The sequence below is a fragment of the Herpailurus yagouaroundi genome, unplaced genomic scaffold (genome assembly GCF_014898765.1).
Source record: "Herpailurus yagouaroundi ecotype Mexico unplaced genomic scaffold, PumYag 141, whole genome shotgun sequence".
Lineage (NCBI taxonomy): Eukaryota > Metazoa > Chordata > Mammalia > Carnivora > Felidae > Herpailurus > Herpailurus yagouaroundi.
In genome coordinates this window covers 14,030,479-14,045,764 of record NW_024412396.1, presented here as the reverse complement: position 1 = coordinate 14,045,764, position 15,286 = coordinate 14,030,479, and the positions used below count along the sequence as shown (strand labels likewise).

Genomic DNA, 15,286 nt, shown 5'->3' with positions numbered 1-15,286 from the left:
CTTTAAAATGAAAGTATGTATATTTTTTCTCAAAATTAGAGTAAATTTATGCTGTCAGCTAAGCTATATTCTTATTTGCAGTCCCATTAAGTGTGGCTGATTTCTGCTTAATTTGCTGTTCCTAAGGAGAGCTCTGCATTTACTGAGAATAGCAGTAGTTTATGTGCAAAGTGTAGGTGAAAACCTCAACCTTTTTGTGTTGCTCCTTTCGTTTTTAATTGTGTCTTATGCTCTCACTTCTCTTTGTACTGTGGTTAGGTCATGAAGTAATTTTCTGGTAATTTAATGACATAGTCAAATACATTTTAAAGATTTAAAAAATCTGACACATAGGCACCAAGAGTGGAAGCACAAGTTCTTCTGGGATCCTTGGTTTGTTTTCCTAACTTATATTGTGAACTCCCTGCTCTCCATCCCAACATTCCTGATATTGCCATGTCTCAGTTTACAGATGTTAAGGTAAGAAATCTGTTGCGAATTTTTAGTATTTAAATGACTTTTTAAGTAATGTATGTTTGATAAAATTTGTGTTCTTTTCCTTTAGAAATCCACATAATCGTTAAAGAACGTTAGCCAGCCATACCCATCAGACACAAAGCTAGAATGTCTGTTAGGAGCATAGCCTTTTTTGTGTTGATAACTTCTTTGGAAATGTTTTCTCATTATTGAATCCATTCATATGCCAATATCATAGGATTCTTTTATTTGCTCACTGAACATTTATTGAAACATCCTATGAGACAGATAGTAGGCTACTTCTAAGGCTCCTAAGATTGAGATGGTACTAAACCTGCAAATTTGACTCTCTCTCTCTCTCTCTCTTTCTCTCTTTCTCTTTCTCTCTCTCTCTCTCTCTCTCTCTCTCTCTCTCTCTCTCTCTCTCTCGTAATTTCCCAATGTGATGTATCAAACAGTGTAATGGAAATATTCTGTTTTGCTGTAGGAAAGTGTGGAATTGGGGTGGGGATCTTATGTATCTGAGGCCTCATAGCTCCTCAGAAGTCATGCTGATAATTTTTTTTTTAACTTTGGTTTTCTCTGAAAGTTTTTCAATCCAGTTTTTGTCGGGAGTTCTGCATGTATTTTTCATGCCACCCATATTTCTCTTTACAACATTTATAACATCTATAATTACTTATTTAGTGTTTAGTTTATACTTCAGACAAACACCACAGTAGGTCCTATTTACCTAGTAAAAGGTCCTATTTACTGCTGTATCCTCAGAGTTTAACAGGCTGCTTGGCATCTGGGACTCCTGAAACATTTGTTAAACAAGTGACTTTCAGTTACACATAAAATTGCGTTAGGTCAGTGCAGATTTACAATGACAATTAATAAAAACTATACCTTTGGTCTTCAGAGATGTCATATTTTTGGTTTCTTCTATTTTCAGAAGATCCTGAAGGTCAGGGATAGGTAGTAGTTTTTAAGTTTGTTAGGGATTAGCCTAGCTTACTACATATGATCTGCATTTCAGAGTGGACTTGTTCACTTCCGGCCATTGTATATAGGTAGTAATGGCTGAAATGATTAAAAAAATCAAACTTTGGGGAAGGGGTATTTCCAAAATAAAAGCTAATTCTGTTAATGATGAAGAAAGCAAAAAGCCTAAGAAAATGATAATTATTCTCATTCAGAAAAGTGAAGATTTAAGGGAAAGTCACATGCCACAGTGGTCATATGTAGTTTTCACATTTTCACTGAAAACCACTCCCCGCGTACTCTAAACTGCAACCATATAGCCACATGGGACATACCATGCTGTTTTTCGATTCTGCGCCTTTGAAAACCCATTTCTTTCTGCCTAAAACATCATTATATAGACCTGGTTTCTTCTTCTTGTCTCTCTTAATCACTCAAACATAATCTTTGACCTTGATCATTTGTCAAAATCCTATTTACCTAAGACCCTTTTGTGAAGTCTTCTGCGACTTTCTGAAGTTAAAGTTAAGATACTGTTGTCTTAACCATCTGTTTCTTTCCAGCATTTAAGACAGGATCTAAGACATAGAAAGCTCTTGGGCTTAAATGGATACCTTTCAAGTATCTATTAATTGCCAGCCACTGGGCTAGATGCTAAGTTTACAAAGATAAGTAGTTTACTCCTCTTAAGGAGCTTACAATCTGTGTAGCTGATAAGTGCTTTTTGAATATATGAATGAATGAATGATTATTTTTGAAAAAAAGGAACAAATAGATTCTTAATCATCAAACCTAATGTCATTCTTGTTTTCCTTTCCTTAGCCACTATAGTACTAGTCCAGTGTTGATGTTCCTGACTTCCGAAATCTCTTCAATTTTGACTTATGTTGCACAGATCTATCTTGATTTTCTTCTTGCTTCTCTAAATATTCTGTGACTCCCTAATAGACTAGTTTTCTTTCCCTGCTTGCTAAACATAAACTTGTTACAAGATCCTCTTTAGATAATGACTTTCTCTTTATTCTGCCTTTTGAATGTTTTATTCATTTACATAATTTTAACTATTATTTAGCACTTATCCCCAAACTCACATATTATCATGTTTTACAAATTATCAAAAAGAAGAAGCTTGCTTTTAAATGAATATTTCTCAGAGTTTTGAAACGATGTTCGTACTTTTGAGCAATTAAATCTTTTTTCATTATAGTGAGCTTTTTATTACTCTTCTAATCAGGAAAAAAGGATTCTTTTTTCGAACATATGTATTTGGTTATAAATTTCAGAAATAATTTGCTTTAATTTGTTTGTGCTGCTCTAACAAGATACTACCAAAAAAAAAAAAAAAGTACCGACTGGGTTGCTTATAAATGACATAAATTTATTCCTCATAGTTCTGATGGCTGAGATGTCCAAGATCAAGGCTTCAGCAAAGTTGTATTCTGGTGAGGGCTTTCTCACTGGTTTATAGCTGGCACCTTCTCACTGTGTCTTCACAGAGTAGAAGGAGTTAGAGAGTTCTGTGGTGGTCTCTTTTATAAGAGCATTAATTCCATTCATAAAGTCTCCATCCTCATGACCTAATAAGCACCTACTAATGCCATCATCTTTGGGGGTTAGGATTTTAACATAAGAATTTTGGGGGGACATAAACATTCAGACCATACCATTGTTTTATTTATTTAGCTAATTTTATGAATAATATTAGACTGTATTAAAAGTATATGGGTGAGAACAAAGACTTTTATTTCCTTGTTGTATCCCTAGCACCTGGCACAGTGTCTGGGCTCATAGTGGCCATTTAATAAATACTTGTTGAATGGATGAATGAATGAAATTTTAGTCATTACCATTATTTCTTCCTTTATTCTAGGAACTTATAATCAAAACTGTATTAAGCTCAGCAAGAGATGAGCCCTCTGGCCCTGCACGGTAGGTCAGATATCCTTAAGACTTGACATAACTATTCTGTTTTTGGAATCTTATTGTAGAAGTTGATTGAATTATTCAGCAGTCCAGATTGTTTCAAATACACAAAAGCTGTTTTGAATTATAAATCTAAATTATTTATATTATTAAATACTTACTCTTTTCATGATTTGAATACAAACCTTCCTTCATTAATAAAATCCTAGGGGCACCTGGGTAGCTCGTTCAGTTAAGCATTTCACTTTGGTTCAGGTCATGATCTCGCGGTCTGTGAGTTCGAGGCCTGCATCGGGCTCTGTGCTGACAGCTCTGAGCCTGAAGTCTGCTTCAGATTCTGTGTCTCCCTCTCTCTGCTTCTCTCTCTCAAAAATAAGTAAACATTAAAAAAAAAAAATCTTAAAAAAATAAAATCCTGGTCACCTTGTTCAGTGTCTTTACCTTCTATATCTAAAATGATTTAATTTTATTCAAGTACATTTTGCTTTCCCTTCAGATTTTATTTGTCACTATCTCTTATGCAATACTTTGTAATGTACTAGTAATTACCCAATGAATATTTTTTAAGTTGAATTCAAAGGAAATATTTTTAATGTAGAAGAAAATTTATAAATATTTTATCAGGGTATTTTTTAAAAATAGAATATAAAAAGACTTTAGAATGTTTTCCCTTCTATACATCTTGTTAAGAAGTGAAAACTGTCGTTTTCTCTGTTTTACTAGACCTTTCCAGAAAGATGGAGATTTAAATCAGCAGGATACCAATAACACACCATGTTCCTTCTTTTCTCAAAAATATCATTAATTTGTATTTTCTATTTCTTGAAGCTAATTCTAATACTATGTAATTAGCCTCAGTAGTGGTCTGCGTTTACTACTATTCTGACCTACATGTCTGGAATGCTTCCTCTTTTCCTAACATCTGCACATTTTTTTGACCCAAGGTTCTAAAAAATATGGATTATGGCTTTGACCATTTGGATTCTAATTGCAATTTAAACCTTTTAACAGCAACTAGAATTAATGTAAAATGAGCAGTTTGCTTAAATGAGACATAGCTCTAGCCTTTAATGCAGTTGGATATTTTTCTTAATAGCCAAGTTTAACTAGAAACAAATCTCTTTGAATAAATTCTTCTTTTACATTAGTTTCATTTTAATACTGGATAACTACTCCAGAAAATGACGTTGTCTTTCCATTATTCCCATATTTTCATTTCTGGTAGCCTTAACCCCAAATGTGATTATTATCAATATTATTTCTTTAACATTTGCTATGCTAATGATTAATAATGATAACCTTTTAAGTTTATAAGGATTTTCCTGTCAAATTGTTCCACTTAATCCTCATCACAATTCTAAGAAATTACTGGAATCATTATTCTTCCAACTTTACTAGCAAAAAACTGATGGCTTAGAAAACTAACATTTATTCTGTGCTAGGCACTGTTCTGAACACCTTATTACCTCATTTAATCTTTGCAACATTTCTAGGACATATGTGCAGTTTTTATCTGATTTTTTTATAGATGGGAGCCCAGAGAATTTAAAGAATCTGCCCTATCATCCAAAAATGGCAGACCCGTGATTGCAACTCTGGCATTTTGTCTTCAGAGCCGTATCAGATATATAAGTAATAAGTGACAGAACCAGATTTGAACTTCGAGCTTCAGATCCTAGATCTTCTGTCTTTTTCTTTTTTTTTTTTTTTCTTTTTTAAACTGTGTTGCCTCTCAAGTGAAAGAACATTGAAGCCTAAAACATAGCTGCCCAGAAGTAGACTTGGGAATCATTAACACATTAGCTTGTCTTGAGAGTATAGGGAAATCCCAAAAGTTGAATGTAAGTATTTTCTAAACTTGCTTTCCTTTCAGGAATGTGAGGTCTTAGAAGACCCCACAGACTTGAGCCATACTGGGACTAGTCTAAATTATTTGAATATCTTGAAGAATGTAGGAAACACACAAACATACACACACCCACACATGCACACACAAATTTGATCTTACCCCTCAATTATAAAAATGTCTGTTAAGCATTTTACTTCTGGTCTGTGTTAATTAGCTGCATTCATGGAGTTTATTATTACTCTAGGATTACAGTGCTTCCCACTGCTAAACCTGAAACTTGGTTATTTAGATCTAGAATATTTATAGGTGGGCAACAGTAGGGAAGAAATAAAGCAGTAGACTTCGCTTAGAAGACTTTATGGTAGTTTTTTTTTTTTAATGTTTATTTATATTTTTGAGATAGTGTGCAGGTGGGGAAGAGGTAGAGAGAGACAGGATCTGAAGCAGACCCTGCGCTAAGAGCAGAGAGCCCAGTGTGAGACTCGAACCCACAAACCTGATCATGACCTGCACTGAGATCTGACACTCAACTGACTGAGCCATCCAGGCATCCTTTGGTACTTTTGATAGTAAATAATTTATTAGCATTAACACTGTGATAAACTGAAAGAAGACACTTAACTTCTGATCATCTGTGTTCAGGAAGAAAACAATTTCTGCATTGAATTGTTCTGAAATTTAGCATTCTACTGAAAAAATGTTAAGAATATCATCATGGGGAGGGGGACACCTGGGTGGCTCACTCAGTTAAGCATCCGACTCTTGATGTCGGCTAAGGTCATGATCTCATGGTTGTGAGATCGAGCCCTGTGTCAGGCTCCATGTTCTGCACAGATCTTGCTTGGGATTCTCTCTCCCCCTCTCTCTCTGCCCCTACCCCACTTGTGTGTGCATGCTCTTGCTTGCTCTCTCAAAATAAATGAATAAACTTTAAAAAAAGAGAAAAGAATGTCCGTATCAGGACATGCCAAGTATAGCAGAATACTAGAATGAGTTGACATTTTTAAGGAATTGAGGGAACCAATATGTGCTTCATCAGAAGCTTATACTTGGAACACTAATGGAATTTTTACTGATTCTTTTACTGATTCTGATCATCTAATAAGTCCCTTCAAGCTGAAACTCAGTTGAAGTAGGGAAATGAAGTTTCACAAGACATTAGGGGATAGAAAAAATTATGCAAATTCTGTTTCTTTTGGAATCTCTTTATAAAACATATGAATTTTATTTGTATTGCCAATTTGTTTTAAAGAATTTATAGCTGGCTATGTTAGATTTAAGGGTTATGAAAATAATCTTTGACCCAGCAGCTTCATGTTTTAGCTGAAGTTCATTTGGTGCTGTCAACAAAATCACACTTTCCTTTTTTGAAAGCAGGTTACATATTTGTTTGGGACGCTTTATGGCAATATCAATTTATTAACATAGGTTTGTTAGAAAGATCCTGTGTGTTATCCCCTCCTATGAGATTGTTAGCAAATTATATTTGAAAATTAGGCCTTTAGTTTGGAGCCCTGTGCTGTCCTCCTACTTTCTCTTGCTAAGAAGAGCTAATATACAGAGTAAAAATTGACTCATTTAAACAGTGCATGTTCTTTCTAGGATGGTTTGTTTTGGTATTTTGGTTGGGGTGGTGGTTTCATTTCATTTCAAGTCTCATGCACTTTTATTTATATCATTGTTGGTTGCCTTTTTTGCAGATGTGTAGCACTGTGCAGTTTAGGTATTTGGATTTGTGAAGAACTAGTCCATGAGTCTCATCATCCTCAAATTAAGGAAGCTCTGAATGTAATTTGTGTTTCCTTAAAGGTAAAAAAAAAGAACCTATTTAGTGGAATATATTGATATAGAATGCATGACTTTTTCTCCAAGTGTTTATTATATCTTATGTCTTTATAGGATAAGACATTTATTAAATGTTACATTTTATTATTATTCATTTATTAACACATTATTTCCTTGATCTTGACTTTTTCCTTGAGTGGTCCTACTCTTGAATGTAAGGGTATTGTGGTGATCACCAATTTTATCTCAGCTTTTTATGTCATTTAATTTGTAAGGTCATTTATATTTTCCTAATCATTATTTTTGTAAGTTACTCTTCAGTCCTTATTACTTCCTGAATTCTTGAGCTGTTGTATGATTTGGGTTTATTATTCAAGTTAAATGGTCTCTTTGTAACTAACAAGAGTAAGATTTGTTAAAAAATAATAGCCTAATTATTTGGAGAGTGTGAATGAGTAAATTTTTTGCTTGGGAAAGTATGCATGATATTATTTTTGTCTTAAAACTTCTAATGCACTTTCTATATAGAATGTAAACATAAAAAGTACAAATATTACTTATATGACAAATATTTGTGTCATAGTATGTGCTATGTTTGAGGTGCTTTGCTGGTCAGATTGAGGGATATCAGAAGGAAAAAAATTACAAAAACTAGATTCAAAAGTTAATAATATGTTGACTGGCGAGATTAAAATAAGAGTAATAAAACAAAAAGCTGAGAGAACCAAATGAATGGTGCATGTAAAATGCTGATTGAGGTCAGAGGAAACATCAACTTTGACTTGGGTGTTAGAGAAGACTTTGGAAATAGGAGACATTTGGTTAGGGCTTGAAGAGTGGGGGACATGTGGTCATAAAAAGCTGAGCTTAACAAGTTTGACTTTATGCCGTTCGGGAGTCATCTGAGAACTTTAAGCATAAAGAATGTGAGCATCAGAGCAGTTCTTTAGAAGATTAATTTGAAAATATTGTGTAGAGTTGATTGGAATGGGGAACAGATTGGAATGGAGAAAAGACTGAAAAGATTACAGGCTGTTGCAGAAATTTAGGTGAGGGAAAATGGAATAAAACTTTAATGGAGACAAACATTCAAAATCAAAAATAAAAATTGTGTTTTTGGAATATATTGTGAATTCTTATTTTGCAACTATATATTTATCCTCTTAATATTTTAATACACAAATTTAGAGTAAAAAAAGAAACAGGTATGAAATTTAAAGTTTTTCAGCAACTAATGCAATAATGAATAATTTGTTGTTGTTGTTATTACAGTTTACCAATAAAACAGTAGCCCATGTAGCTTGTAACATGCTTCACATGCTGGTTCATTATGTACCTAGACTTCAGATTTACCAACCTGATTCTCCCTTGAAAATTATTCAAGTAAGTTATTTCTCATTTATTTATTATGACCCTGTTAAAAAACCTTTAGATTTGGATACCTTGAAATATAAAATTATTTAATAATTTCTTTAAATTTGCATGGCTAAATAATGGCAACCCAGGTTGGTTTTTTTGGTTTTTGATTTTTGGTTTTGGTTTTGGTTTTGGTTTTGGTTTTAGATATCAAAGTTCATGACAGTCCTTTTGTATTTTATGTTAGGAGACTCTGTTCTTGGTTTTATTTTATTTTATTTTTTTTTTTAATTTTTTTTTTTTCAACGTTTATTTATTTTTGGGACAGAGAGAGACAGAGCATGAACGGGGGAGGGGCAGAGAGAGAGGGAGACACAGAATCGGAAACAGGCTCCAGGCTCCGAGCCATCAGCCCAGAGCCCGACGCGGGGCTCGAACTCACGGACCGTGAGATCGTGACCTGGCTGAAGTCGGACGCTTAACCGACTGCGCCACCCAGGCGCCCCCTGTTCTTGGCTACATGCAAATTGATAATTGCCATCATCTTTATTAATGTATATTCTGCTTCATTCCCTCTCTTAGGTGAGAAAACATAGCATCCCTCCAGTTACCAGAATCAGGACATTATTTTGATTCATCCCTTTTCTTTCCTCTTCAGCTAATCATAGATGAAATTTGTTTTTGAAAAATTATTTTTTAATTTTAATTTTGTGTCTCCAACGCTTCCTGCAACACCTGACCTCCTATACTTTATACAATACCTGACCTGTTTCATTATTTCTTTCTTGAGATGCTGTTGTAGCCTTCTGACTAATCCACTGGCTTCTGAGGTCTTCCCCGCCAAGTCGTCATTTCACATTCACATGACTCTGACACCTACCTGAAAAAAAACAAAACTCAGCAATATCTCTGAGTGGTTTTCCTTTGCCTATAAAATAAGACCCATGTTCTTTATCTGGGAATTTGAAGCCTTCAGATGAGGCCTCAACCCATCTTTTTAAAATTATGTAGAGATTCCTTTGAAGTATCCTGTTGCCCACATACCTGAGTCGACTTACTATCTCCTGAACATACCTTGACTCTTCCTACCTGAAATGTTCTACTTCTTTTATCCTCCCTTCATCTTTCAGTGATTGGTTTAATACCATCTCCTCAAAAAATAAGAATCTTTATCTCTTCTCTCCAACCAGAGTTTATCTATCTTCATATTCTAATAAAATTTTTAGGAAATATAACAATTAATATTTATTAAGCACCTATTATGTACCAGTCGCTATACCAGCCAGTTTTTCATAAATTACCTCATTTAATTCTTAAGTCTTTTGAGGTAGACTGTTATTTGCCTCCCACCACCTTTATTTAACATGAGAGAACTGAGGATTTAGTAACTATATGAAGTCACAAGCTAGCAGGGTAGAAATAGTTCATACCCAAGTGTGTAAGATTTTAAGTCCGGGCTTTTCTGGCTCAACCATTTTGCCAACCTCTATTTCAGCACAAAATATATTTGTGTACAAATTCAAAAATGCCCTCTAAGACAGGGCATTTTTCTTCTTTATTATTTTTTATGTCTAGGGTGACTTTCATGTAGAATATGTTCAGTGGGTATCTTTTGAGTTGAAAATATGTAGTATTATGGTTAGGAAGTTAGGTTTGAGGATTAGACATTCCTGGTTTAACTAACCCCTGATTCAGCCATTTACTAACTTTGTAACTACGAACAAGTTACTTGGCTCTCTGAACTCACATTTTCTTTATCTTTACATTTTTCTTTATATTTTTACATTTTCTTTACATTTGTGATAAAAATATCTAGCTCACAGAGTTGCTCTGAAGACTAAATGAGAAAACATATCAAACAGCTTAGAACTTTTTGCCTTAAAATTATGAAGCATTAATTTTAATCAATGTTGGCAGCAGCTATTATAATTATGCAGGACATGATTACTGGGTGTAAATGTGAATGCAATGTATGTTAGTATTAAAACGTTTGAAGATTTTAACCTTTAAGGTTGATTATTCTGTTTGAAAATTAAGGTCATTTTAAAAAATTTTTTTAAACTTTTATTTATTTTTGAGAGAAAGAGAGTGTGAGCAGAGGAGGGTCAGAGAGAAAGGGAGACACAATCAGAAGCAGGCTCCAGGCTCTGAGCTGTCAGCACAGAGCCCAGTACGGGGCTCGAATGAGCCGTGAGATCATGACCTGAGCCGAAGTCGGAGGCTTAACTGACTGAGCCACCCAGGCGCCCCTGAAAATTAAGATCATTCTTTAAGCAGATTTTTCTTTTTTTCATTTGAAAGTCTGCAAATCCTTTCCCTTATTTTCTTTATCAGTTTATATATTATTAATACTCACCTAAGTACTTCTTAAGTATGCAGAATTTTTTCACATTGCTTCATTAAACATTATTGGGGTCAATGGCTACAGATAAACATGAAGAGTTATTATATTCCACTTCTAGTTGAATAGAGAAGTGAAATCCCAAAATAGTGGAGCATTTCACAAATGTTTACCTGTTTGCATAGTTACGAATAGAAGCCCAGCCAGTTCCAGTACCAATATTAAGCGGATGTATCTAATATTCTACATTCTATTAGCAAATAAAAGCCTTTTACTGTGTAAAGTACATTTACATTTCTACTTGATTCATTGAAGCAATAACTTACGAAAATATAATAGCATACAATAAACTTACCCCTATACATTTTTAACATGCACATAAAAAAGTTTAATGAGATCAAAAAATTTCCAGGGTAAATAACACTGTATGTGAATATTTTGCCTTCTTTTAATAATTTTTTATTATTTCATATTTTTTATCAAATTTATTCATTACACAGCTTAGTGTACATGTTAATTTAAAAAGCCAGATTATAAATTTTTTTAAAGCATATATTTACACACACACACACACACATGTACACAGAAATGTCTGGAAAGACAAGAGAGTAGATTTCTTTTTCTTTAAGTAATGTCTACACCCAACATGGGGCGTGAACTCAACCTCAAGATCAAGAGTCACATGCTCTACTGACTGATCAGCCAGGCACCCTTAGAGTAGATTATTTTTTTTCCCTCCAACTTTATTGAGGAATAATCGACAAATATAATTGTATATATTTAAAGTATATAGTGAGGGGCGCCTGAGTGGCTCAGTTGGTTTAGTATCCAACTTCGGCCCAGGTCACGATCTCCCAGTTTGTGGGTTTGAGCCCCGCATCGGGCTCTGTGCTGACAGCTCAGAAACTGGAGCCTGCTTCAGATTCAGTTTCCCTCTCTGTCTGCCCCTCCCCTGCTTGTGGTCTGTCACTCTCTCTCTCAAAAATAAACATTAAAAAAAATTAAAAGCATACAGCGTGATGATTTGATAATTATGGAATGATTACTAAGGTAAAGATAATTAACACATCTATTATCTCACATAGTTAACTGTTTTTTGTTTTGTTTTTTATGGTGAGAATGCTTAAAGTCTACTCTTAGCAACTCCTAGATATTCAGTGTATGATTAACTATAGTCACCATGCTGTACATTAATTAGATCCTCAGAACTTACCCTTTTTATAGTAAAACTGAAAATTTATGCCCTTTGGCCTATATTTCCCCATTTCCCTCTTCTCTTCCCAGCCTCTGGCCACCACTATTCTATTCTCTATTTTTATGAAATCAGCTGTTTTTGTTTACTTGGTTGGTTGGTTAGTTGGTTGGGTTTTTTGTTTTTGTTTTTTTTAAAGATTCCACATATAAGTGATACCATACAGTATTTGTCTTTGGCTTATGTCACTTATGGTAATGCCTTCCAGTTTCATCTATGTTGTCACAAATGGCAAGATTTCCTTTTTTATGACTGAACATTAATATTCCATTGTGTGTATATATACATAGATTTTTTTTGTATTCATTTATTCATTGTAGGACACTTATTTAGATTGTTTCTGTATCTTTGCTATTGTGAATAATACTGCAGTGAACATGAGTGTTGAGGGAGCTCTTTGATATACCCATTTCATTTCTTTAGATATACAGTCAGGAGAAGGATTACTGGATCATATGGTAGTTCTATTTTTAATATTCTGAGGAACTTCCATACTGTTTTCTATAAAGACTGTACCAGTTCAGATTCCTGCCAACAATGTATATCGGTTTTCTTATCTCCACATCCTTGCCAACATCTGTTATTTCCTCTCTTTTTGAAAATAGCTATTACAACAGATGTAAGGTGATATCTCGTTGTGGTTTTGATTTGCATTTTCCTTGTGATTAGTGATATTGAGCACCTTTTTATATACCTATTAACCATTTGAATGTCTTCTTTGGAAAAAGTTTATTCAGGTCCTTTGCCCATTTTTAAATTGGATTATTTCCTTTTTTGTTATTGAGTTGTATGAGCTCTTCATATATTTTATATATTAGTCCCTTATCCAGAAACATGGTTTTCAAATATTTTCCCCCATTTCATCAGTTGCCCTTTCAATTTATTGTTTACTTTGCTGTGCAGAAACTCTTAGTTTGATGTGGTCCTACTTGCTTATTTCAGCTTTTGGTGTCTGTGCTTTTGTCTTATCCAAGAAATCACTGCCAAAACCAATGTCAAGAATATTTTCCCAATGTTTTCTTCTAGGAGCTTTATGGTTTCTTCTAGGAGTTTAAATTTAAGTCTTTGATCCATTTCAATTAATTTTTGTGAGTGGTGTAATATAGGGGTCCAGTTTCATCTTTTTGTATGTGGATATCCAGTTTTCTTAGCACCATTTATTGAAGATACTGTCCTTTCACCTTTGTATACTCTTGGGGCCCTTGTCAAAGATTAGTTGACTGTAAGTGTGTGGCTAGTGCCTATGTCCTAGGCTCTCTATTCTGATCCACTGATCTATGTGCCTGTTTTTATGTCAGTACCTTACTGTCAGTACTGTTCTGATTACTATAGCTTTATAATATAGCTCAAAATCAGGAAGTATGATGCCTCTAGTTTTGTTGTTCCTCAAGAACACTTAGGTTCTTTGGGGGTCTTCTATGGTTCCATATAAAATTTAGAATAGTTTTTTCTTTTTCTTTTTTTTTAAAATTTTTTTTTAACGTTTATTTATTTTTGAGACAGAGAGCATGAACGGGGGAGGGTCAGAGAGAGAGAGGGAGACACACAATCCGAAACAGGCTCCAGGCTCTGAGCTGTTAGCACAGAGCCCGACACAGGGCTCAAACTCACAGACTGCAAGATCATGACCTGAGCCGAAGTCAGACGCTCAACCGACTGAGCCACCCAGGCGCTCCAGTTTTTTTCTTTTTCTAAGAAAAATGCCATTGGAATTTAATAGAGATTACATTGAATCTTAGATCACTTTGAATAGTATGAACAGTTGATCCAGTTCTTCCAATCTATAACATGGGATATCTTTCCATTTATTTGTATCTTCTTCAGCTTTGTTGATCTGTGTTTTATAGTTTTCACTGTACAGATCTTTTACCTCCATGGTTATATTTAGTCCTACGTATTTTATTTTGATGCTACTGTAAATTGGATATCTTTCTCAATTTCTTTTTCTGATAGTTCATTGTTACTATATAGAAATGCAACTGGTTTTTATATATTAATTTTGTATCCTGAAACTTTACTGAATTCATTTATTAGTTCTGACACTTTTTTGGTGGAATGTGTAGGGTTTCCTGAATATAAGATGATGTCATTTGCAAACAAATAATTTTACTTCTTTTGAGATTTGGGTACCTTTTAATTCTTTTTCTTCCCTAATTGCTATGGTAGGACTTCAGGTATTATGCCGAATAAAAGGCACAGTTGTGGGCATCCTTGTCTTATTCCTGACCTTAGAGGAAAACTTTTAACTTTTCACCATTGAGTATGACTTTAGCTATGAGCTTGTTGTATAAGGTCTTCATCATGTTGAAGTACGTTCCTTCTATAACTAATTTCATAAGCAGAATAGATTTCTTGAGTGATATGATTGCAGATGTTTTTTATAAATATTTTTGCTTATCTATATCCTCTCATTTTCTGTTAACATATATGTGTGTTTATATTGATTCATGAATTGAATTTGTAAGAAATCCATTTATAGTTGACAGTTTATATAATTCTGGTTCTATATACATGGGGATTTTAAATGATTGATAGTTAAGTATACTTGAAAAGCTTACCTATTTAAAAATTACTTTGAAATAACATTGTTAATGTATTTAGGATTTAAAAATGTATTTAAGGTAAACTTTTATCAATAGATTTTATATCGCTTTGTTAGCATTAACACTTAAGTTTTAAGATGCATCATTTAACATATTTTTGAACTCTTTTTTTCTTTGCTGACAGATCCTAATAGCCACTATTACCCATCTTTTGCCAAGTACAGAAGCTTCATCTTATGAAATGGATAAGAGGGTAATTTAAGTTTTGTTTGATACTTAATATGTATTTATCTAGTAAAGTCTTTATATTTTAAAATTGCAAAGATACATATATTTACATGGTAAACATTAATTCATTTTGTGTTTAAAAATCACTATACTGTGAAATATATCTTTACATTATTTAAGTGTAAATTATATTTTAGTTCAGATTTCGAGTTAATCATGATTATTTGATAAAGTCTTCGAATATCAGGGTTTTGAGGAATGTTGGAGAACATTCTGTTCATTTATAACTATTTCATTTTATCCTGCCAAGTTACGGCCTTTTTTATGCCTGAAAATTAGTAATTCCGAGGAATTCTTCAAATCTGAAGGCAGCCATATATCTTTATATAGCTGTTATTGGTAGAAAATAACAAAATTTCCATTAAGGAGAATACGTATAATAGAGATATGACACACAGAAAAAGGCATACCCTCTGGCCACAGAAAGTTCTACAAGATTGAATTTACTCAGTAAATTCATTGTGAGACTATTATAATTATTTCAGGTATTGTATTTATCAAGCTAAAGTTTTTGTTTGGTTTCTTTT

General features: G+C 33.7%; 1 protein-coding gene across 13 annotated transcripts in view; it reads left to right on the top strand.

Moving 5' to 3' along the window:
• RALGAPA1 (Ral GTPase activating protein catalytic subunit alpha 1) overlaps window positions 1-15,286 on the top strand; it is a 278,603-nt gene that overhangs the window by 142,001 nt on the left and 121,316 nt on the right. For all 13 annotated transcript variants that reach the window (XM_040476948.1, XM_040476949.1, XM_040476947.1 and 10 more), the window contains 5 exons: window positions 334-459; window positions 3,293-3,351; window positions 6,895-7,003; window positions 8,252-8,362; window positions 14,656-14,724. In XM_040476948.1, the coding sequence (XP_040332882.1) occupies window positions 334-459; window positions 3,293-3,351; window positions 6,895-7,003; window positions 8,252-8,362; window positions 14,656-14,724 (474 nt within the window). The remainder of the gene's footprint in view (window positions 1-333; window positions 460-3,292; window positions 3,352-6,894; window positions 7,004-8,251; window positions 8,363-14,655; window positions 14,725-15,286) is intronic.